The following is a 24,426-nucleotide window of genomic DNA, read 5'->3' as shown; positions in this document are numbered from 1 at the left end:
AAATAGGGTAAGTGGATATTTGCTTTTTGTAGTGCTGAAATGTATAATATGTTTTTCCTTTTTTATGTTATTTTATTGAGATTATGCATTTTTTGTTTGCCTGTATTGTAGAATTGGTGCTTCTTTGCCTTTTTAAGTGACAATATATTGATGCATACATGGACAAAGTGAAGGGTGTGCACAGTGCAAGTTTGTGCAATTCTTGGATTTTTTTAAAGTAAAAATAGGTCGACATGTACATGGATAAAATCAAGGGAGTCCGCAATGCATTTTTGTGAAATTCGAGGATTTTTTTTAAAGTGAAAATAGGTCGATGTGTACATGAATACCGAGTTTGCGTAATTTTTTGTGTTGTTATTTTGGCTTTGAGTACCGGCAATTTTTGGCGCAAAAATTGCCATTATGCAAGCCAAGATAATAAGTCAAAGAATTGCACAAACTCAGTATCCATGTACCACCAAAAATCGCCGCGTTTCGCCAAGGGATACCCTAAAATATACTTTTACCTGCAAAATTTATTGAAAAATTAAAAAATTTATCTTGGTGCAATTTTTTCAGGTTAAGCCAAGAATAATTCACTTGGCGAACTTCTTAATATATGGCAACTTATTTTCTTTACCTTTCCATTATGCCAGAGCGGGAAAAAAGGCACCTCGTTCCTATCTTTTTACATTGTGGACGAGCGGAAAAAGGCACATCGTTCCTACTTTCAGATAATTTTAACAAAAGTGCGTAAAACACATTTTCGTTATTATCGCTTTCAACAAATATGCCAAATTTCAAAATGCACCAATATGTAAATTCACGTATATCTTTGGAAATTCTGAATAAAAAGCTCTAAGTTTTTGCAGGTATGCTTAGAAATACATCTACTTTAAGATGATTGTAAAAATTCTATAATTCAAAATTTTTTAAAAAAAAATTTAGAAACATTATTTAAAAATACAAATTTTATTTGAAATTAACCTAAATTTCGAACTGTGTAAGAAGGAATTAAATAAGTTTAATAAAAAAAATATTAATAAATACATACCAAATTGAATTAACATGGAGGAGCTAAAATTTTGAGAGCTAATTTTCTAAAAACTACTTGTTCAAATTTTACAAAACTTGGTAGTTTGGTGCAATTCGAATCACAGAATCGAAATATAGGAAAAAATTGGCATGTCGTTTCAAAACACTCTGATTTTGTGTCAAAATACCTACTTTAGAACAGTGCTATATATATAATACATATCTTAAGTCACAGTTTCGAGACATGAAATACGCAAGTTGAATTTTATCAATTGGCCCAGTAGAACGGGAGTTGTAGAACTGCACCCCTTTTTTTTGCACAGTGTACAAATTTTAAAATCACGTTTAAGACAAAAAATAATCATAATTTTTCTTTAAAAGCCATTGGAACTTAAAATACAACAGAAAGGACACATATGAAAATGGCAACATTGGAAATCGAATATTTGTCATATATATGCATGGTTGCATGAATAATTTTTATATGCCTGAGTTTGGTGTATTCTGAAGCTTTGGTGATTTCCACTAAGGTAGTTGCAATAACACACAAGTACCAAATATTTATAAATTCAACAGCAATCATTAAAAATCTCATTAGTTTCCAAATACCTATAACCTAGTTTTCAGCATATAATAGAAATGCTAAACACTGATACTGGAAATCTGAAAGCACATCAATGAAGGAAGCTGGAAGGGATATAACAATCAGGAACTAAGAGAAGCTGGTTATGAGTACTGGAAAGTGAATCGCAAATATAATTTCATTGAACACAATATACCTAACACGTTAAGAATTAATGGGTAGAGTTGACTTTAAGATACCCCTTGCATTATCGCGAAGTTGTTTCATTTATTGCCAAGTTGTTATTTTGTTTTTCACCCAGTTTTTGTATTATTTATGGTAACCTGAGTAGTTGAACATTATGGAAACCCTATTATGACGTAATCGTTTGCATTATTCACGGAAATTTTGAATCATGGGATGTTTTACAAAGGCGGCTAATCTTTGGAATATGGTAACAGGCAGTTTGGCGACATTTTGGTAGGCGATAAAGATTACTACCTAGGACTTTGGCAATAACGTGAGAAGTTCCATGTTCCAAATACGCATTATTTTGTATGAGAGAAATGAGAGATCATGAGATATGTCATGTGACATTTATGGACGAATCACGGTTCTTTAATCGGAAAAGGGGGGAAATTTGTAAAAATATCAACAGTACTTGTATTTAGCTTCATTGTGTGTTTTGTGAAAAAGTGTTTCTTAATTTTTGGATCCCATGGCCCTATGTAAAGTGAATTCGAAATTTTTATTGCGTTTAGCATTTTGTATTTAGCTTCATTGTGTGTTGTGCGGGGATGAAATGAGATTGTATGAAAGGATACTACAGATAAGTTTGAATGACGATGCAAGAAATCTGGTGAAAATGGACATTTTGTGATCCGCCATGCACTCAAGATTCTGTAAAAGATTAGATAAGTTAGTATTTTTAATCATTTGAGGATATTATTTTAATGCATTGTTCTAAATATAAGGAATAAATAAATTAATATGCTCTTATTGGAAAATTTTTATTAGCAATGAATTAGTTTAAAGTAATTAAGATTTTAAGTTAATTTTTATTAATTTAATGTATGTGCTTATTTATATTTTAAGTAGTGTTTTTTAATTTAATTATATTTTAATTTAATGATCGTGATTTTGAGAGTTGTATGTTTGTAATATTTTGGAATACGTTTCAGTAGAAGTAAACGTGCATGGAAATAATTTAAATATTTGACACTAAGTATTTGCAACCATTTTTAATGTTTGCGTTTTAAATTCGCAGGTGACGTTTATAATAGATAATTTAGAGGAAAAAGTTTTTGGATATTTTATTTATTTTATACATGCAGATGTCCATCCTTGGAAAAGGTATATACTTTTCGCGATCAGGTAATTTCATATATGTTATTTTTACACACTTTAAAGATTCACAAAATTTTCCTGCATTTTCGTGCAAATTTTTCTAATTTATGAGAAAAAAGCAGTGTACATGGATAAAGTCAAGAGTGTGAGCAATGCCATTTTTGTGCAATTCTGGGATGTTCTTTTAAGTAAAAATAGGTCGACGTGTACATGGTTTAATTATATTTTAATTAAATTATAGTTATTTTATGAATTATATGTTTGTAGCATTTTGGAATACGTTTCAGTAGAAGTAAACGTGCATTGAAATAATTTAAATACTTGACACTAAGTATTTGCAACCATTTTTAATGTTTGCGTTATAAATTCGCAGGTGAAGTTTACAATAGATAATTTAGAGGGAAAAGTTTTTGAATATTTTATTCATCTTTAGAAAGGGTATATACTTTTTTGTAATCAGGTAATTTCATATATGTCATTTTTACCGACTTTAAAGATTCACAAAATTTTCCTGCATTTTCGTGCAAATTTTTCTAATTTATGAGTACATGGATAAAGTGACATATCTCATGATCTCTCATTTCTCTCATACAAAATAATGCGTATTTGGAACTTGGAACTTCTCACATTATTGCCAAAGTCCTAGGTAGTAATCTTTATCGCCTACCAAAATGTCGCCAAACTGCCTGTTACCATATTCCAAAGATTAGCCGCCTTTGTAAAACATCCCATGATTCAAAATTTCCGTGAATAATGCAAACGATTACGTCATAATAGGGTTTCCATAATGTTCAACTACTCAGGTTACCATAAATAATACAAAAACTGGGTGAAAAACGAAATAACAACTTGGCAATAAATGAAACAACTTCGCGATAATGCAAGGGGTATCTTAAAGTCAACTCTACCCATTAATTCTTAACGTGTTAGGTATATTGTGTTCAATGAAATTATATTTGCGATTCACTTTCCAGTACTCATAACCAGCTTCTCTTAGTTCCTGATTGTTATATCCCTTCCAGCTTCCTTCATTGATGTGCTTTCAGATTTCCAGTATCAGCGTTTAGCATTTCTATTATATGCTGAAAACTAGGTTATAGGTATTTGGAAACTAATGAGATTTTTAATGATTGCTGTTGAATTTATAAATATTTGGTACTTGTGTGTTATTGCAACCACCTTAGTGGAAATCACCAAAGCTTCAGAATACACCAAACTCAGGCATATAAAAATTATTCATGCAACCATGCATATATATGACAAATATTCGATTTCCAATGTTGCCATTTTCATATGTGTCCTTTCTGTTGTATTTTAAGTTCCAATGGCTTTTAAAGAAAAATTATGATTATTTTTTGTCTTAAACGTGATTTTAAAATTTGTACACTGTGCAAAAAAAAGGGGTGCAGTTCTACAACTCCCGTTCTACTGGGCCAATTGATAAAATTCAACTTGCGTATTTCATGTCTCGAAACTGCGACTTAAGATATGTATTATATATATAGCACTGTTCTAAAGTAGGTATTTTGACACAAAATCAGAGTGTTTTGAAACGACATGCCAATTTTTTCCTATATTTCGATTCTGTGATTCAAATTGCGCCAAACTACCAAGTTTTGTAAAATTTGCACAAGAACTTTTTAGAAAATTAGCTCTCAAAATTTTAGCTCCTCCATGTTAATTCAATTTGGTATGTATTTATTAATATTTTTTTTATTAAACTTATTTAATTCCTTCTTACACAGTTCGAAATTTAGGTTAATTTCAAATAAAATTTGTATTTTTAATAATGTTTCTAAATTTTTTTTAAAAAAATTTTGAATTATAGAATTTTTACAATCATCTTAAAGTAGATGTATTTCTAAGCATACCTGCAAAAACTTAGAGCTTTTTATTCAGAATTTCCAAAGATATACGTGAATTTACATATTGGTGCTTTTGAAATTTGGCATATTTGTTGAAAGCGATAATAACGAAAATGTGTTTTACGCACTTTTGTTAAAATTATCTGAAAGTAGGAACGATGTGACTTTTTCCGCTCGTCCACAATGTAAAAAGATAGGAACGAGGTGCCTTTTTTCCCGCTCTGGCATAATGGAAAGGTAAAGAAAATAAGTTGCCATATATTAAGAAGTTCGCCAAGTGAATTATTCTTGGCTTAACCTGAAAAAATTGCACCAAGATAAATTTTTTAATTTTTCAATAAATTTTGCAGGTAAAAGTATATTTTAGGGTATCCCTTGGCGAAACGCGGCGATTTTTGGTGGTACATGGATACTGAGTTTGTGCAATTCTTTGACTTATTATCTTGGCTTGCATAATGGTAATTTTCGCGCCAAAAATCGCTGGTACACAAAGCCAAAATAACAACAACATAAATAATTTATGTTTTGTGACAAAATCGCGTTATTTTGAGACATAATGGGCTATAGGAAAATGAGATTTAACTCTACACACTCCATTTTCACATCATCATGAAACGTAGACACTTAGCTATTTTACAAACTTAAAATAAATTTCATATTTCAATAAAGCGATTAAATACGAATTTATTTAACAAAGTGAGCTTAACACCTTTTCAACGGGATTTTTTCTAAAAAAGTTTATGGTTGATCTTTACAATATGGTAACTGGTTGTTTGGCGACATTTTGGAGGCGATAAAGGTTACTACCTGGGACTTTGGTAATAATGTGAGCAGTACTCAGTTCCGATTACGCATTATTTTGTGTGGGGGAAATGAGAGATCATGGGATATGTCATGTGATATTAATGGATGAATTACGGTTCTTTAATCGGAAAAGAGGGGGAATTTGGACAAGTATCTGTGGATGTATATTATTTTGTATTAAGCTTCATTGTGTGTTGTGTGAAGTAGGGTTGAATAATTTTGGGATTGTATGGCGCTGTCTAAAGTGAATTGTAGATGTGATAAAGAGAATTTTTCAGTAATTTTATTGAATCCATAATAAAAGTGTATCCACCATGTAAGGAAGATTCAGAAGAAGATTAGGTTAGTTAGACTTTGTTAAGAATGTGAGTAGTATTCAGTTCTGATTACGCATTATTTTGTGTGAGGGAAATGAGAGATCATGGGATATGTTATGTGATATTAATGGACGAATTACTGTTCTTTAATTGGGAAAAAATCTGGCAATTTTGTATTTGGCTTTATTCTGTGTTGTGTGAAATAGTGTTTGTGAATTTTTGGATCCCATGGCCGTAACTAAAGTGAATTCGAAATGGGTATTTAGTGGTATTGAAAAGGATAGTAATAAATGTTTTTTAAGGTTGTGCGAGAGAGAAATAAAGATGTATTATTATGTTATTTATTTTACCTGGTATCTTGCTTTGAAAGATAAGTATGATTTTAAAGATTCTGAAACAGAAGTAAGAAAAGTGTATCCGCGACGTAATCAAGATTCTGAAGAAGATTAGGTAAGTTAGTATTTTTAATTATTTGAGGATATTATTTTTATGCATTGTTGTAAATGTAAGGTGAAAAGGAATTTGGTATTATTGGGAAAATTGTTATTAGCAATGATTTAGTTTAAAGTAATTAGGATTGTAAGGTAATTTTTATTAATTTAATGTATGTGCTCATTTATATTTTAAGTAGTGTTTTTGAATTTAATTATATTTTAATGAAATGATAGTTATTTTGTGAATTTTATGTTTGTAGGAATTTGGTATACGTTTAAGTTGAAATAAACGTGCATGGAAATAATTTAAATATTTGATATTAAGTATTTGTAATGCTTGAGGTATGACTTCGTTGGTGACGTGTATAATGTAATAGATGATTTAGAGGTAAAAGTTTTTGGATATTCTATTTATTTTATATGTGGAAATGTTGATATTTGTAAAGGGTAAATACTTTTTCGCGATCATGTAATTTCATATATGTTCTTTTTACCGGGTTTAAAGATTGAGAAAATTGTCATGTATTTTCGTGAAATTTTTTTAATTTATGAGAAAAAAGCAGTGTACATGGATATAGTGAAGAGTGTGCGCAATGCCATTTTTGTGCAATTCTAGGATGTTTTTTTAAGTAAAAATAAGTCGACGTGTACATGGTTTAGTGATATTTTAATGAAATGATAGTTATTTTGTGAATTTTATGCTTGTAGGAATTTGCTATACGTTTAAGTTGAAATAAACGTGCATGGAAATAATTTAAATATTTGATACTAAGTATTTGTAATGCTTGCGGTATGAATTCGTTGGTGACTTGTATAATGTAATAGATGATTTAGAGGTAAAAGTTTTTGGATATTTTATTTATTTTATATGTGGAAATGTTCATATTTGTAAAGGGTAAATACTTTTTCGCGATCAGGTAATTTCATATATGTTCTTTTTACCAGGTTTAAAGATTGAGAAAATTGTCACGTATTTTCGTGAAATTTTTGTAATTTATGAGAAAAAAGCAGTGTACATGGATATAGTGAAGAGTGTGCGCAATGCCATTTTTGTGCAATTCTGGGATGTTTTTTTAAGTAAAAATAAGTCGGTGTGTACATGGTTTATGTGTATGTGTTATTTTGAAAAATGCGTAAGGAGAATGGTATTGTGCAGTTTTTCCTAATTTTGCAGTGAATATTTGTCATGATTAAGCAGTTTTGTTTGATAAAATTTCTAGCATAAGTGTAATTCGGCTAGTAGATTGTTGGAAGAAGTGTTCAGGAGATAAAAAGAAAAGAAACATGTCTTTACTTCGTGAAGACAAAATGGCGGCGGGGAAAAAAATAGAGGGTTGCTGTAGGAGAGTTGGTCACCAAATTTTCGCCAAAAAATCGCCAAGTTACCATAATGTAAAGATCAACCAAGTTTATTTTTAAAAATGTACAGCTTATTTTTCTTTGATTTTTGGACACGTTAAACTTTTATCCTTGCGACTGCTTTTACAAAAAGAATTTTGGAAAAATGATAATATTTTGTATTTTTAAATGAAGCTTCCGACTACACTTCTCACATCTTTAAAAATGTGATTTTGGCAACAATTTCCTTTCTTGTTTTTGTTGATAGATTTTTGATGCAATCGCATCATTTTGAATAGTTTCATTCTTTTAGAAATATGGGTTTGGCAACAATTTTTCATCGTATTTCTTATATCACTGCTTTTAAGAGATTGGCATTATTGAGTTTCTTTCATGTTCTGTTCGTAAGATATTGAAAAGTTTTGCATGATTTTTTTCCTTCAATGGAAAGTAGGTTAATTTTTTTTATTAGGATAATTCATATTTGTATTAAGGGATATAGCTTATTTCATTGTAATTTTTTTCTCTTGAAAATATAAGATGAAATATCATTAATTATACTTTGCTTTTCAGAATTTTTTTTTTCTGTATTCTTTTATGTTATTTATTGCTCATTTCACTGTTTTTAAGATATTGAAAAGTTCTGAGTGATTTTTTTTTAGGAAACAAAAGTTCTTAATCTCCTTTATACCATTTGAGGTCTTAAGATTTTGCAAAGGGAAGTTGGTTAATTTATTTATTAGGATAATTAATATTTGTACTAAGGGATATTGCTTATTTCATTGTAATTTTGTTATATGTAATAACTTTTTTTCATGAAGTTGTTGTGCAGAGTAAAATTCTATGCAGTTTTTAAGTTTAACGTTTGGTGTTTTTTTCAGCCATTTTTCCGGTACACTTAAAAGCCAGACGAAGGCTGGCAGCGAAGCTGATAGTAGTTCATATAATTTTCGGAAGTTTTTGGATGCTGTTAAGGAATTTTGTGTGCCACAGACTGAAGACGAACGAATTTCTAAATAAGGTAAGGGGATTTTTGCTTTTGTGTAGTGCTAAAATACATAACAGGTTTTTCCCCTTTTTATGTTATTTTATTGTTTGGTTTAAAATGCAGCTTATTGAAATTATATATATATATATATATATATATATTTGGCCTCTACTGTAGAATTGGATGCTCCTTTGACTTTTTAAGTGAAAATATATCGATATGTACATGGAGAAACTCAAGGGAGTGCGTAAAGCATAGTTGTGCAATTCGGGGATTTTTTTTTTAAATGAAAATAGGTCGATGTGTACGTGCATAAAGTCAAGAGAGTGCACAACGTCATTTTTGTGCCATTTGGGGATTTTTCTTAAAGTGAAAATAGGTGGATGTGTACATGGATACTGAGTATGTGCAATTCTTAAATTATTCACCCACTTCTTGGTGCGTTTTTAAGAATTGCACAAACTCAGTATTTATGTACATATTGACCTATTTCCATTTTTAAAAAAGTTAGAGAATTGCATAAATTCGACATTGCACACTCTCTTGACATTGTCCACGTCCACATCGATGTATTTTCACTTAAAAAGTTAAAGGAAATTGACAAAAATACAATTCTTCTTATTCTTGTGAAAAGTGCCAAACATAACGTGCCAAATAAGTGGGGGATTCTGCACTTCACCTAAAGGAACTACATGACATTAAATCCTGGTTTATCTTGTTAAATTTGCTTCCTAGAAAACACAGTAATCACTTCATTTTATTTAAATAGAAAAATACTTTTTGCGAAAAATTTTGAAGTTAGCTGAATAATATCCACTAGCTGTAAAAATCACAGTTTTTTGTTTTCTCTTCAAAAATTTCTTGTTTCTAATAAAATGTTTGTTTATAATAAACATAACGATATCTGTGATGCTTAAAAATAGCCAAACAAAAATTTTTCGCCAATTCTCAAAACCCACAAGCTTAGAGACTTTTCACAGAGATGTGATTAATTAGCAATTTCCAAAATCGCTGCAGGTATTTTACTAATGTCCCTACTATTTCTCCGCCTATGAGTTTAATCAAAAGCGAGTTAAATAAAAATTGGCAATGTTCATTGTTGTTTACAATAATAGCATTATCATAAAATGCTTGTCATTTCCTATGTCAGTAGAATTAGTTATGACAGTATCACTGACATAGGCACGGCATATGATATATTGCATAAAAATTCATTACAATAAAAAAAAACCTTCATTTTAATTTACAGCTCGAAAGTTCATAGTCAAAAATTATTACATAAAATGTTTTTTAGTGAATTTTCTTCATTTCGCACGCTTGCAAGTTATGAAATTCAGTAGCAATAGCCTCAGATTTATTCTCTTCTCATTGCAGTAGACTAAGATTTAATAATTTACGCTACGGCCACAGGCTACTCTGTGCTCATTACGACAGATTTATTGGCCAATTAAATTTATTTAGGGAAGCACTTCCACAGAGAACACGGTAAATGTAAACATCGCTAACTTTGGCGATAATAGTTCAAACCTGGTAACTTAGCTAATTAATCCTATTCGCTTGTGCGAAGGTTGTCGTTGTTCGCATTTGGAGATTTATATTATTCTTCTCTTATTTATTGTTATTTTTTCTGAATTTTTTAACAACGAATAGATAGAAATATTTTCTCATAATTAAATAAGTTTTTGTCGAAAGATGCCGGTTCTCGGCTCGTCAGTTCGGGATCAAAGGAAGAAAATATGGCGGGAGGGGTGAATGCTAATTTGTAACATGCTCTTCACGTTATGTTCTTAATTATTAACAGCTGTAAGCACGCAGAACCATAAGGTTTCCAAATCCTAAAATAATTTAAAATGTATAAAGTTCTAGTCTTATTAACAATGCTACTGAAGAAAATTTGATTACTGTTGAAGGTTATTTGTATTGTGAAATATATTACAAAAAAGAACAGGTATTTGTTTCAACGTAAAATGCTTTAAGCTGTATGCAAGTAACTTGAAAAAAAAAAAAAAAAGGTTGATCTTTACAATATGGTAACTGGTAGTTTGGCGACATTTTGGAGGCGATAAAGGTTACTACCTGGGACTTTGGTAATAATGTGAGCAGTACTCAGTTCCGATTACGCATTATTTTGTGTGAGGGAAATGAGAGATCATGGGATATGTCATGTGATATTAATGGACGAATTACGGTTTTTGAATCGGAAAAGGAGGGAAATCGGGAAAAAATCTGGAAATTTTGTATTTGGTTTATTCTGTGTTGTGTGAAACAGTGTTCGTGAATTTTTGGATCCCATGGCCGTAACTAAAGAAAAGTTTATTGGACACATAATCAAGATTCTGAAGAAGATTAGGTAAGTTAGTATTTTTAATTACTTGAGGATATTATTTTTATGCATTGTGTTCTAAATGTAAGGTGGAAGTAAAGGAATTTGGTATTATTGGGAAAATTGTTATTAGCAATGATTTAGTTTAAAGTAATTAGCATTGTAAGGTAATTTTTATTAATTTAATGTATGTGCTCATTTATATTTTAAGTAGTGTTTTTGAATTTAATTATATTTTAATTAAATGATAGTTATTTTGTGAATTTTATGTTTGTAGGAATTTGGTATACGTTATCAGGTAATTTCATATATGTTCTTTTTACCGGGTTTAAAGATTGAGAAAATTGTCATGTATTTTCGTGAAATTTTTCTAATTTATGAGAAAAAAGCAGTGTACATGGATGTAGTGAAGAGTGTGCGCAATGCCATTTTTGTGCAATTCTGGGATGTTTTTTTAAGTAAAAATAAGTCGACGTGTACATGGTTTAGTGATATTTTAATTAAATGATAGTTATTTTGTGAATTTTATGCTTGTAGGAATTTGGTATACGTTTAAGTTGAAGTAAACGTGCATGGAAATAATTTAAATATTTGATATTAAGTACTTGTAATGCTTGCGGTATGAATTCGTTGGTGACGTGTATAATGTAATAGATGATTTGGAGGTAAAAGTTTTTGGATATTTTATTAATTTTATATGTGGAAATGTTCATATTTGGAAAGGGTAAATACTTTTTCGCGATCAGGTAATTTCACATATGTTCTTTTTACCGGGTTTAAAGATGCAATGCCATTTTTATGCAATTCTGGGATTTTTTTTTAAGTAAAAATAAGTCGACGTGTACATGGTTTAGTGATATTTTAATTAAATGATAGTTATTTTGTGAATGTTATGTTTGTAGGAATTTGGTATACGTTTAAGTTGAAGTAAACGTGCATGGAAATAATTTAAATATTTGATACTAAGTATTTGTAATGCTTGCGGTATGAATTCGTTGGTGACTTGTATAATGTAATAGATGATTTAGAGGTAAAAGTTTTTGGATATTTTATTTATTTTATATGTGGAAATGTTCATATTTGGAAAGGGTAAATACTTTTTCGCGATCAGGTAATTTCTTATATGTTCTTTTTACCGGGTTTAAAGATTGAGAAAATTGTCATGTATTTTCGTGAAATTTTTCTAATTTATGAGAAAAAAGCAGTGTACATGGATATAGTGAAGAGTGTGCGCAATGCCATTTTTGTGCAATTCTGGGATGTTTTTTTAAGTAAAAATAAGTCGGCGTGTACATGGTTTATGTGTATGTGTTATTTTGAAAAACGCGTAAGGAGTATGGTATCGTGGACTTTTTCCCAATTTTGCAGTGAATATTTGTCACGATTAAGTAGTTTTGTTAGATAAAATTTCTAGCATAAGTGTAATTCGGCTAGTAGATTGTTGGAAGAAGTGTTCAGTAGATAAAAAGAAAAGAAACATGTCTTTACTTCGTGAAGACAAAATGGCGGCGGGAAAAAAAAAATAGAGGGTTGCTGTAGGAGAGTTGGTCGCCAAATTTTCGCCAAAAAAACGCCAAGTTACCATAATGTAAAGATCAACCAAAAAAAAAAAGAAAGAAATACTGAAAACTATGTAAAATGGATGTATTAAAGGTCATGCATTCATTAATTTATTACATGGGCATGGCTCTTACCGAAATACATAAATCAACAGGCAAAGTACTTAATAATGAAAAAGGACACTTGTAATAGAAATATTAGTATTCTATATGAATTAGAGAAAATCCATATAAGTATAATGTAAATGTAAGGGTTTAATCCTAGTATCCGGTGCACACGGGATTTGGCTACTTTTGGCGACTTTATGATGAGCAGTAAAAACCGGACATTGCGATGAGTAGTTAACGGGTCATTCAAAGAAAATATATAGTTAAACATAGTATATACTATGTATATAGTATATATGCTATGTATATACACACATAGTATATAGTGTATAGTATATATATATATAGACGTTCTTTGGATCATTTTTGGTGTTGCCGATAATTTTCAAAGTCGTGAAAAGGCTACACCGTATACTAGGATTTTACCAATGTAAGTATTAGAATACTAATATTTATTTTTTAAATGAATTTCTACTTCCCGTTATGCTTAATACATTGTTTTCTGTGCTAACTTGAATTTAATACAAATTTATTTTCGTATATCACGTTTAACCTGTTAGTTTTTCATCTATATACTTATTATCCGTGAATTTTTACTACCATTGTCTGCTAACTTGAATTTACATACACTAAAAACCACGTTTACGGCTCGGCTAGGATGAGCCGCGAGCTTGGCGAATAAAAATGCAACGGCGCCAACGGGTTCTTTCCCGAAGCGCCAAGGGTTCTCTGCGATCTATTAGCAAATCTAGCAATAACGTGGATAATTAACTATCTAATGATTTGAATATCAAAACATAACAATCCAAGTGATCTCTCATATGATTTTTTTATGGTTGGGATTAAAGAACTAAGAAGAACAATTAAAAGTTTTCCCCGTTTCTTATAAAACAGTTAATGCTCCCGTAATAAAACTTACTACAGTATTATGTTTTATACGTACTGGGTATATATTTCTTGGCCATCGTATGTTATTTCCTGAACTTGATACTCTTGATGAGCTTCAACACACACGTTTACGGACATAATTTATGATATGATAGCTACGAAAAACGCATTAAGAAATTACAACACTTTCATTGAAAAAAAAACAACCAACAACCCAATCCAAAATACTACTACACTCCAATTATACTACAACAAAATATTTACACTGGGCATTGCTTCACTTCAATTCGAAAACTTCTTCAAGTATTTAATATCTATAAAAAATTAATTTTAAATTCATTGTTTCATTAAACATTATAGAATAAATATATAGAATTAATCATCTATATAAGCTGTAAAAACCTGTTGAGCTTAGTTTTAAAACGAAGGTTTTGTTACTATGCTTAAACCAGTAATGTTTTACTTAATCTCTGAATATTAAGACACTGAGTAGTGGCACTAAGTTAACGCATTTTTGTCAACAAAACATTGTTGTAATTTAGACGTGATTTGTTCTTTGCTAATTTTTGTTTTATAATTTTAAAGGGAAATAGGTAGTAACCAGTTATCGTTTTCCAGAAGAGTTAAAATACTGAAGGTGCTGCATAAACACGCACGCACATAGCAACTCAGAATTCATATTTAAGTAGTTTGTAGCTCAAACATGTCGGAAAGAAAAGTTTTGAATGCAAGTTTTTAAATTATTATATCACTTATTATCATTTTCTTAAAGTTAAATTATAAAAACGTAGCTAATGCAATTTATTATCTCCCAATTTTAGAAATACTACCCTCCAGATTTCGATCCATCGAAAATACCTCGTCTTCGCCTTCCTCGCGATCGACAATATACAGTCAGGTTGATGGCTCCATGCAACATGAGGTTTGTATTAGAGCCTAATTCTTTGTTAAATTATTCGATTTAATATTTTATCTTCTCAATCATTCATATTTTATAACTGACAGAATGCGTGAGAGTTTACTGAGAAGAGCATTTGCAGCTAATAAATTTTGTGTATGAGAATTTTCTTTTAATATACTGTGTTAATTAAATATAATTATTCGGCAAAAGTATATTTTAGGGTACCCCTTGGCGATTTTTGGCAGTACATGGATACCGAGATTGTGCAATTCTTTGACTTATTATTTTGGCTTGCATAACGGCGATCGGTACACAAAGCCAAAATAACATGACAAAGAATTGCACAATCTCGGTATCGATGTACACATCAACCTATTTTCACTTTAAAAAAAATTCCCCGTATTGCACAAAAATGGCATTGCGCACTTCCTTGATTTTATCCATGTACATGTCGACCTATTTTCAGTTAAAAACAAATTCAAGAATTTCACAAACTTGCATTGTGCACTCCCTTCACTTAGTCCATGTACACATCGATATATTTTTACTTAAAAAGTCAAAGGAGCACCCAATTCAGTTAATCTTTGGATTATGGTAACTTGGCGAAAATTTGGCGACCAACCCTGCTACAGCAACCTGCTAATTTTTTTTGGACGCCATTTTGTTTTCACGAAGTAAAGGCGTGTTTTTTTTTTTTTTCTCAAAATTTTTTCCCAACAATCTGCTAGCTGAATTACGCTTATGCTAGAACTTTTATGGAACAAAAGTGCTTAATCATGACGTAGATTAGGTTCGAAATTGGGAGAAAGTGCAGAATTGCCCACTGCTTGCCGTGTTTTTAAGAATTGCACATACACGGTATCCATGTACACATCGACCTATTTTCACTTAAAAAAACATCCCAGCATTGCACAAAAATGGCATTGCGCACACTCTTGACTTTATCCATGTACACTGCTAAAGTCCTAGCTAGTGACCTTTATCGCCTTACCAAAATGTCGCCAAACTACCTGTTACCGTATTCCAAAGATTAGACCCCAATTCTACAATACAGGCAAACAAAAAATACATAATCTCAATAAACTACATTTTAAACCAAATGATAAAATAACATAAAAAAGGAAAAACATGTTATACATTTAAGCACTACAAAAAGCAAATATCCACTTACCTTATTTAGAAGTTCCTTCGTCTTTAGTTTGTGGCACACAAAATTATTTAACAGCATCCAAAAACTTCCTAAAATTATCTGAACTCAAATCCTTGTATCTGCATCGCCACATCTGAACCTTTCTTCCTACAAATCCATCTAAACGGTTTTTACGTTCGATTAGACACATATCCTATATACAGGACACTTATAATGGCTAACCTTCATTTACACACCAGTCAATTAATGCTCTTTTCCCCTTTCATTCCAAATCGTACAGAAACTCAAATTAATCTTACTACATTCAGCCATTCTACCGTCTGAACAATAAAACCAACACACACCACAAAAGCTCTTATAAAACATCCCATGATTCAAAATTTCCCAGAATCATGCACCCGATTAGGTCACAATAGGGTTTCCATAATATTCAACTACTCTGGCTACCATAAATGAAACAACAGCTTCGCCATAATACAAGTGTTACCCTAACCCTCTAATTGGCAAAGCCATATATATATATATAAATATTCTAGGCCGTATGTATATACATATATACATACGGCCTAGAATATTTATTGTGATATCTGTAAGAATGTATATATACGTGCCTATTAAATCATGTCAACAAAATTAAGGCAATATATCAAAAGAAAACAAATCCAGGTATGAAACACGAGGAGAGATTTTACATTGAAACCATAAAAATAATTTATTCTCATAGTTTTGGGAAATTTGTCCTTTTTTAGAGAAAACCCTGGCCGCCGAGAGGGTTAAAGTCCACTCTAACCAATTATTCTTTAACGGAAGGTATGTTTCTAATGCTTCGTTAACAATCTGTGTTGGTTACACGAGTGTATTTTTTTTTAAATTATATGTTAAGATCATATCTAATTCTGAGGGAATTTATATCTTAAAATATCTTTGCAGATAACTTAGGATTCAAAATGGTAGGTTCAGGTTGTTGATTATTTAGCCATCTTATCATCAAGAGCATTGTTAAGGAGACAGCCTAGGTACAGATAGAAGTGTGTAAGACATCAGAATTTTGCCATTGGTGATGCATACTGCTACTGCACTAACTCAATATCACCACAACACGATCTCAATTTTGATAGAGAACACTTCTGGGAATGGTTCAAAGGATTTTCTATCCTTCTTCCTGTTTAGGCAGAGCTGGTAAGCCTGTGATGATATATTCTAAAAGCATAATTGTTAGGCAGAGCTTGTGCAGTCGTGCTGGGTGGCAGAATTTAAAGGCAGTGAAATTTTTAGAAGTCAGAGCCGCAAATATTGCAGTGGGCAGTGAAAGCATACTGCTGGCTCCACTCTTAAGACTCTTGATTCACCAGTATTTTAAGTGCCCCTATGCTACAAAGACACTGTACATGTACACACATCCAAGCCTTATCTGGAATTTGAATGTTGGCCCAACAATACTGTAGCCAGCATTGCCAACCTGAGGCTAGAGGGCAGCATTGAGAGGTAGATTGCTATTGCATCTGCAAAAATAAAATTATTTATACACACAAGTAACCAAATCTTATGTGGTATTTTGGAGTATGTCTTGCTTTCTGATGTATAATTAAGCCGTATGTGGATAAGATTGGATATGTTTAAATAACAAAGCCTTATACAAGATTTGAACCTACACCCTGAAGTTTAGACTAGCAGTCAGCCTAAGCTGAAGATTTTACTGTCCAGGGTGTCTCAGAAGCAAAATAAAAAATATGATTTATGGACCAGCAGTTTAATTCAATGAATGATTTGTTTATATCCTTTTCCAGAAGCTAAGATTCATGTTTTCGATGTGAAATCTGAAGGCATGTGTAATTTCATTATTAAATACTTTTATTATAATATAGATTGGCTAGACTATATTTAAGGATGCCCCTTGGATTATCCCTAAGTTGTTGTTTCATTTATGGTAACATGAGTAGTTGAATGTTATGTAAACCCTATTATGACATAATTGGTTGCGTGATTGCTGTCAATTGGAATTGTGGGAAAAGATTTGGAAGGTGAATGTTGGATTTTGGATAAGAAGTACGTTGTTATTTTGTGATTTACACGATAACATGGCTGAATGTGGTAAGATTAATTTAAAGTTTTTGTATGATTTGGAATGAAAGGGAAAAAAGCATTAATTGACTGGTGTATAAATGAAGTAGCCATTATTATGTGTCCTGCTTGTAGAAAGGAAATACATATGGTCAGACGATATTGGCACTATGGAGGAATTTTGTTTGACAGAAGACATGTAAATGAGGTAAGTGGGTATTTCCTTTGTGTAGTTAAGATGAATTTCCTTTTTTATGTTATTATTGTTTGATTTAAAATGTAGTTTATTGAGATTATATATTTTTTTGTTGGCTGTTACTTTGACTTTTTAAGTGAATATGTACATGTGTGTATGATGTGTACATGGACAAAGTCAAGGGAGTGTGCAGTGCCTAGTTTGTGCAATTCTCTGATGTTCTGATGCATTTTTAAGTGTAAATAGGTTGATGTGTACATGGATACCACGTTTGTGCAATTCTTTGACTTGTTACTTTAGATTTATATAGCGGCAATTTTTGGGGCAAAATAACCCACACAAAACAGAAATAACAAGTCAAAGAATTGCACAAACTTATTGTCCATGTACTGCCAATTATCACGAAAAGGACACCCATAAATATATTTTTACCCATAGATAATAATGTCTTGATAACTCTTATTATAACATAGAAATTTAATAATAAATTATTGCTTCTCAGCCTAAATGTAAATTTTATAATCATTGTAATGTATTTGAATATTTTGTAAAGATTAATTAAAGCCATAACTGTGTATTCTTAAGAGTAAACATATTTGGTGTTGGCATAGCGTGCGGCTCTGAGGTCTGTTTTTAGTATACTATTATTTTAGTTAGTCGACTAGTATTGTGAAAAGTTAGATGCCTAAAAAAATATTAACATAATTAGAAGAAACCATTAACAAAATAACTATTTATAAGTATTGAAACATTAAAACACTTAGGTGAACTGCATGTTATACTGGCACCAAATATTTTGTTTTAGAAAACAGTTACTATAAATAAACATAGCCAGCCTATAGCATTTATGGTGATTTCTTTATTTTACAAAATTATTAAAATCATTATTTTAAAAGCTTTTGGCTCTACTCTTATATGCGCCCTAAAATCACCAAATGTGGCGATATGTGTTCTGCACTGGTTTTTGGTGCGATTGCGTGTTGTATGGCAACTCTTTTGATGTTGAAAACTCTTTTGCTGGTGTTGTTTAATTGCTCGATGGTTCATGTCGTGCGTGTTTTGAAATGGCCTACGTTGCAATGAGAGACGTGGTTGCAAGAAGGTCTGAGAGATTATTTTTAGTGGCTGTGCTTGATAGAAGTAAGGAAACGCTGATGCGGTGTATTAAAAAGTGGCTACAACTATTTTTTCGGATGGCTGGAAATCTTACAAGGATTTAGGAAAAGAAAGTTTTGAATATTTATTTGTGAACTATAGTATGAGTTTTGTGGATAGCAAGTCTGACTGTCGTATAAATACCATAGAGAGTATGTGGCGACATGTTAAAGCTACGTTCTGCTCTTCGAAGAAGCATCCGTTATGGTAAGTGCATTTTATTTTATTGTTTTTATTTTGTAGAATGTTATGTTCGTTGTTTTTTTACTGTAAGTTACTGTTGTTATTGTTGTTTTTTGAATTATTTGTAATTTAGTTTATTTTGTTGATTTGTGCTCAGTGCCTAGATTGTGCACTTCGTACATGTTTTTTTAAGTTTAAACAGAATGCAGTGTACATGGTATTCTTTGAAATTTATTGTTGTTATGTTAATTTATTACAGCGAGGTGTGCATAGTTCGTAGATTCCTTCGCTGGCTAGATTGTGCAATTCGTAGATATTTTTTTTTTAAGTTAAAACATGTCACTGTGTAAATGGATTCTTGTCAAATATTTTTGGTTAGAAACTTTACGTTTTATTTATCTAATTTTTTTTTTTTTTTTTTTTTTTTTTTTTTTTTAAGTTTAAATTGTGTGTGTCCAAACATGGTTTTTGGAGACATTTTAGGCTTAAAGTTCGAAATGTAGACAACAAATTTAGATAGTAATATGGCACCATGGAGTTTCTTGACACATTTGGTGACCTGAGGATGCGTATAAGAGTAGTTCCAAGTTTTTAAACTTGCATCTATCTGGCAGGAAAAAAATTACTAATTTAACACATATGTATTAAATTTATGGTTTGATTTTTGATGTGACCCTTTAATAGGTTAAAACCAGCACACAAGGTAAAAGAGGGTCTATCTGCATGAATAAGGAAAATTATGTTGTTTTTAATAATAAGGATAGATTTTAGACAAACTTTGGTACTTTCTGATTATCCGCATCCCACTGAAAAGCCAATAACGTGTTGGCGACTTTGGTGAGAAACGTTTATTTGGGTTTCTTTACATATCTTTCAATGATATACCCATTGCCTGTTTTTTACATTTATTAAAAACTAAAATGCCTACCTTTTTCGAGACATCCTTCAATAACTTTTTTGCATTCTTTTCCCCATGTGCATGTATTTTACCAACTGTACTACATCAAAGCTGAAACTATATCAAACTGTATACATTTTATAGTATTTATATGTAACTGTATTTATGTACCAAATACATAAGAGGTATTAGAATAAAGTACTATATTATTATAAACTATGTCTAAACTGTTGTACCAAGATTGTTAATATGGTATAATAATGTGTTGCACCAAAATTGTGTGATACCATTAGTATTGCCCCAAAATTGAAGACCAGCTGTAAGTATTTCATTAAATATTTATTAGACTGTAACCAGTATGTTTAACAATATTATATACTAGGCATGACCAAACTGCGGCTCGTAACTACTTGTGTTGGGAATGGCATCACTACACCAGCGAATAAAAAGCCAGATAGAGACTGACGTCATGGGACGGCAGAGGAAAACGAACAGTTACGATTTAGATAGCTAAGGACGATGCTTGCATGATGTGGTTAGATAGATATTGTAGCTAGATAAATATTTTTATTCTTTTAACTTGTATTTATGTTTAAATAAACCTTTTTGCTTAAGTTTAAATGAAGTGCTCCATTTATGACAAGATAGCTGTTAATTTATCGAGTAGATGACTTACGAATCCCTTCTGAGCTAGCCATTGTTCGAACGTAACGCCTTACATAACATAACAACTTGAGATTCTTGGACCCCTTAAGTGCAACAGCCCTACAACAAACATTCATTCATTTTTGAAATACATTCAAAACAGGAATCATGTAATGATGTCAAAATTTTGAGGTTGTTGGGATGATGCACTTCCTCATTCAACTGACTGCAGTTTAATCTCTGGTCAAAAGTCACTAAACTGCAACATTTCATTAGATTATTTGAGAGAGAAATCATTTACCTTTATTATCAAATTATTTTTTTAATAAAGTCATGTCAATGAGTTTAATGAAGTCAAGTGGTAAGTAAGTTGTTTCAATAAATCAAGTAAATTGTTTTAATATAGTGGTAAGGAACCTGTGGGCACAGGCTTTTTTGTTACAGAGCTTTTCTTAAATGCAATATACTGATGCTAGTTACATTTTGTATTTTGAGATTTTTTTTTTTTCCTTTTATTCAATGATCTTCCTTTCTACTCCATTACATGTATCGCATTCCAAGGATTAAGTATTTCAGAGTACCTAGGATATAGTACCCTCTACCTCCACATCATAAAAATTAAACAGTAAGCAGAATTGAGGAAGGATACATACACAGTACAAGGTCTGTAATCTGGACGTCCATAATCCAGAATGATATATAATACGTACCTCAAAGCTACAAACTTTATGCGCATGCACATATATGTTTATGCATGTGCGTTTAATGTATAACGAACGGTATAAGCTAGGCTAAAATTATCTAAGGCATTTCAGTTAATGTTGCAGATTGCACTGATCCTTAATCTTCTAATTGAATTCAGCTTATTATTTTTAATAAGCAATATTAACAATTTTATAAAAATTAAGCTTGAACTTTCGATTATGTCAAAAAGAGTTTCCAATTCTGGAGCTGCCGTAGGATCTACAAAGCAAAAGCATGTTTGATGTCCATTAAACAAAAAGTGGAATTGCTGCAAAAAATGGATAAAGGCCTCTCCATCTCAAAATTATGCAAGAAGTATGGCATTGGAAAGTCCACTATATATGACACAAGAAAAAGCAACTTTTTGAATTTTTTCTGGAAACATCTTAACTTGCATTGAAAGAAATATTTAATAAGGTAAACAAATAAATATTAAGCTTTTTTTTTGTAAATTTTGATACCCTTAAGATCATAATTGTTCTATATTTCATAAATTACGATTTCATCTTTTTAATTGTATAATTTCTGCATGCCATCTTACCACATTTAAATTGATGATCTGTAATCCGGAATTGTCGAAGTCCCGATGAGTCCGGATTACGGACTTTGTACTGTAGTCATTAAGAATAATTAAAGAGGAAGTTATGAAGGACTAAAAGAGGAAAAATAATTAAAGAGGAAGAGAGGTGGGGCAATAGTAGTGGCATGAGTTGAGAAAGTTTAAGGAGAAGGAAAAAAGCATTTTGAAAAATTATCTGTGATTAGTGGAATGAGATATCTTGATAACTACTGGACTAGTGGAGAACAGAATTTTTTTTTTATATATCTATAACTTTTTTTGGTATTTTATAATTTTTTTAAACATGTAAACCATGGGTGTCTAAACTATGACCGTTTGAGGGCCGCATGACAAAGAACAAAAATTTGCGGGACCACACATATAATATTTTTCACAAATTAAATTAATTATTAGCGCTCTTAGTTGTTTTATTAAAGTAAATTAGCTTCTTTTTATTATTAATGGTTAGAGTAGAGAGAAGGGTACCCCTTGTATTATCGCAAAGTCACTGTTTCATTTATCGCCAAGTTGTTTCATTTATGGTAGCCTGAGTAGTTTAATGTTATGGAAACCTTATTATGACGTAATCTGTTGTATGATTGTGGTAAATTCGTAAGAGCTTGTGTCTGTGTTAGTTAGGATGTATATTGCTTGTTTTATGGTTTAGATGGTAAAATGGCTGAATATGGTAGGATTGATTTGAAGCTTCTGTACGATTTGGAAAGAAAGAGGAAAAGAACATTACTTGACTGGGGTGTAAATGAAGGTTTACTTAGTAGCCATTATTAAGTGTCCTTTTTGTAGGAAGGAAATGCATATCGTCGAACGTCGGATGATAAACAGCGCTATGGATATGGAGGATATATTTTACTCTTATTTTGTGAATTTATGTGGTGACGCCAGATTCTAGTTCTGATAATTTGAGGAAGTTTTTGGATGCTGTTAAGGAATTTTGTTTAACTGAAGACATGTTAATTCGTAAATAAGGTAAGTAGACATTTCCTTTGTTTAGTGCAAAGATGAATTTCCTTTTAATTTTATTTCAATCTTTGATTTAAAATGGTTTACTGAGATTATATAATTTTTTGTTGGCTGCTCCTTTGAATTTTCAAGGGAATATAGTTCAATGTGTACATGGACAAACGGAGTGCGCAGTACCTAGTTTGTGCAATTCTCTGGTGTTTTTTTAAGTGATAATAGGTCATTGTGTACATGGATACTGAGTTTGTACAATACTTTGTCTTTTTGTTTTGGCTCTGTGTAGTGGCGATGGCAAAAATCAACGTTACACAAGCCAAACTAACAAGTCAAACAATTGCGCAAATTCGGTATCTGTGTACTGCCAATTTTTGCCAAGGGGTACCCGTAAATATATTTTTGCCTTATTAATTTTTTTAATTTGAATTAGATATGCATAGGTACATATGTATTATTAATTTGTAAGAGTTTCATTTAATTTAGTTTGAATTTCATAAAGATGGAAAAAATTCAAATTAATGAGATGGATGAATTTGCTTTTGTTGAACAACCAAATTGTTACCGGGTTCAATAGATGTGGTTGCAATTCTTAATGCATTTTCAAGATGTTTGTCAGTGATCTTTGTCCTATTTATTTTTATTTTTTTAATTAATTAATTTATTTATTTTATTTTATTTCATTTTATTTTATTTTTATTTTATTTATTTATTTATTTATTTATTTATTTATTTTTTTTTTTTTTTGTATGCTTCATTCTTGAAAATAATTGTTCACAAATATAGGTACTGCTAAAAGCTGAATACCTTAATAAAGCATGATTGTGAAAATTAGGATATTTATTGTGGGGTAGGTAATCTTTATAAAAATCCAGTAAAAAAAAAAAAAAAAAAAAAAAAAATTCTAATTTTACTTTCAGTTGAATGTCACTTTGCAGTTCAATGCATTCCATTTGAAGGTAATTTACTTATTTCCAAAGAAAATGGGGTAGAAAATATGTTAAAATGTTTTTTTTTTTTTTTTTTTTTTTTTTTTTTGAAAATCTTGAAATCTACTTTGAAACTGTTGAATTAAGTCAAAAATTAATGCAGCATGTTTTTGTCCAAATCGTAGGTTTATGTGCAGCCAAAGTACTGAAATGTGTCACATCTTTTATTTGATTGTGCCAAAATTTTAAATTTCTATCAAATGCTGTTATTGTTTGGAACATATTATTAATAATTTGATTTTTTCTTTGAAGTCTCAAATTTAAATCATTCAAAGGTTCTGTTGAGTTTACTAAAAAAGCTAAATCTAAAACAGAATCTTTGTCTTTATATTCAGTCACAGGTTTCCCTTTTGTTTCCATAAATATTTTTATTTCAGTTCCTAAATCGTAAATTCTTTTAACATTTTCACCTTACTGAGCGAT

The 24,426-nt window shown here is 30.9% G+C and overlaps 2 protein-coding genes across 2 annotated transcripts in view; one reads left to right on the top strand and one right to left on the bottom strand.

The window, feature by feature from the left end:
* MED17 (mediator complex subunit 17) overlaps positions 1-13,813 on the bottom strand; it is a 99,083-nt gene extending 85,270 nt beyond the window's left edge. Inside the window, exon 1 of the mRNA XM_085814817.1 lies at positions 13,603-13,813. Within this exon, the coding sequence (XP_085670943.1) occupies positions 13,603-13,685 (83 nt within the window). The 5' untranslated portion in view covers positions 13,686-13,813. The remainder of the gene's footprint in view (positions 1-13,602) is intronic.
* Positions 13,814-14,043: 230 nt separating this feature from the next.
* LOC118204180 (splicing factor YJU2) overlaps positions 14,044-24,426 on the top strand; it is a 48,787-nt gene continuing 38,404 nt past the window's right edge. The window contains exons 1-2 of the mRNA XM_035376508.2: positions 14,044-14,274; positions 14,369-14,469. Of these exons, the coding sequence (XP_035232399.1) occupies positions 14,251-14,274; positions 14,369-14,469 (125 nt within the window). The 5' untranslated portion in view covers positions 14,044-14,250. The remainder of the gene's footprint in view (positions 14,275-14,368; positions 14,470-24,426) is intronic.

This window comes from Stegodyphus dumicola, chromosome 4 (assembly GCF_044657685.1).
Source record: "Stegodyphus dumicola isolate Sdum_Otavi_A_Nest chromosome 4, ASM4465768v1".
Taxonomy (NCBI): Eukaryota; Metazoa; Arthropoda; class Arachnida; order Araneae; family Eresidae; genus Stegodyphus; species Stegodyphus dumicola.
The sequence above is the reverse complement of the archived record's forward strand: the minus strand, read 5'-3'. Positions and strand labels throughout refer to the sequence as shown.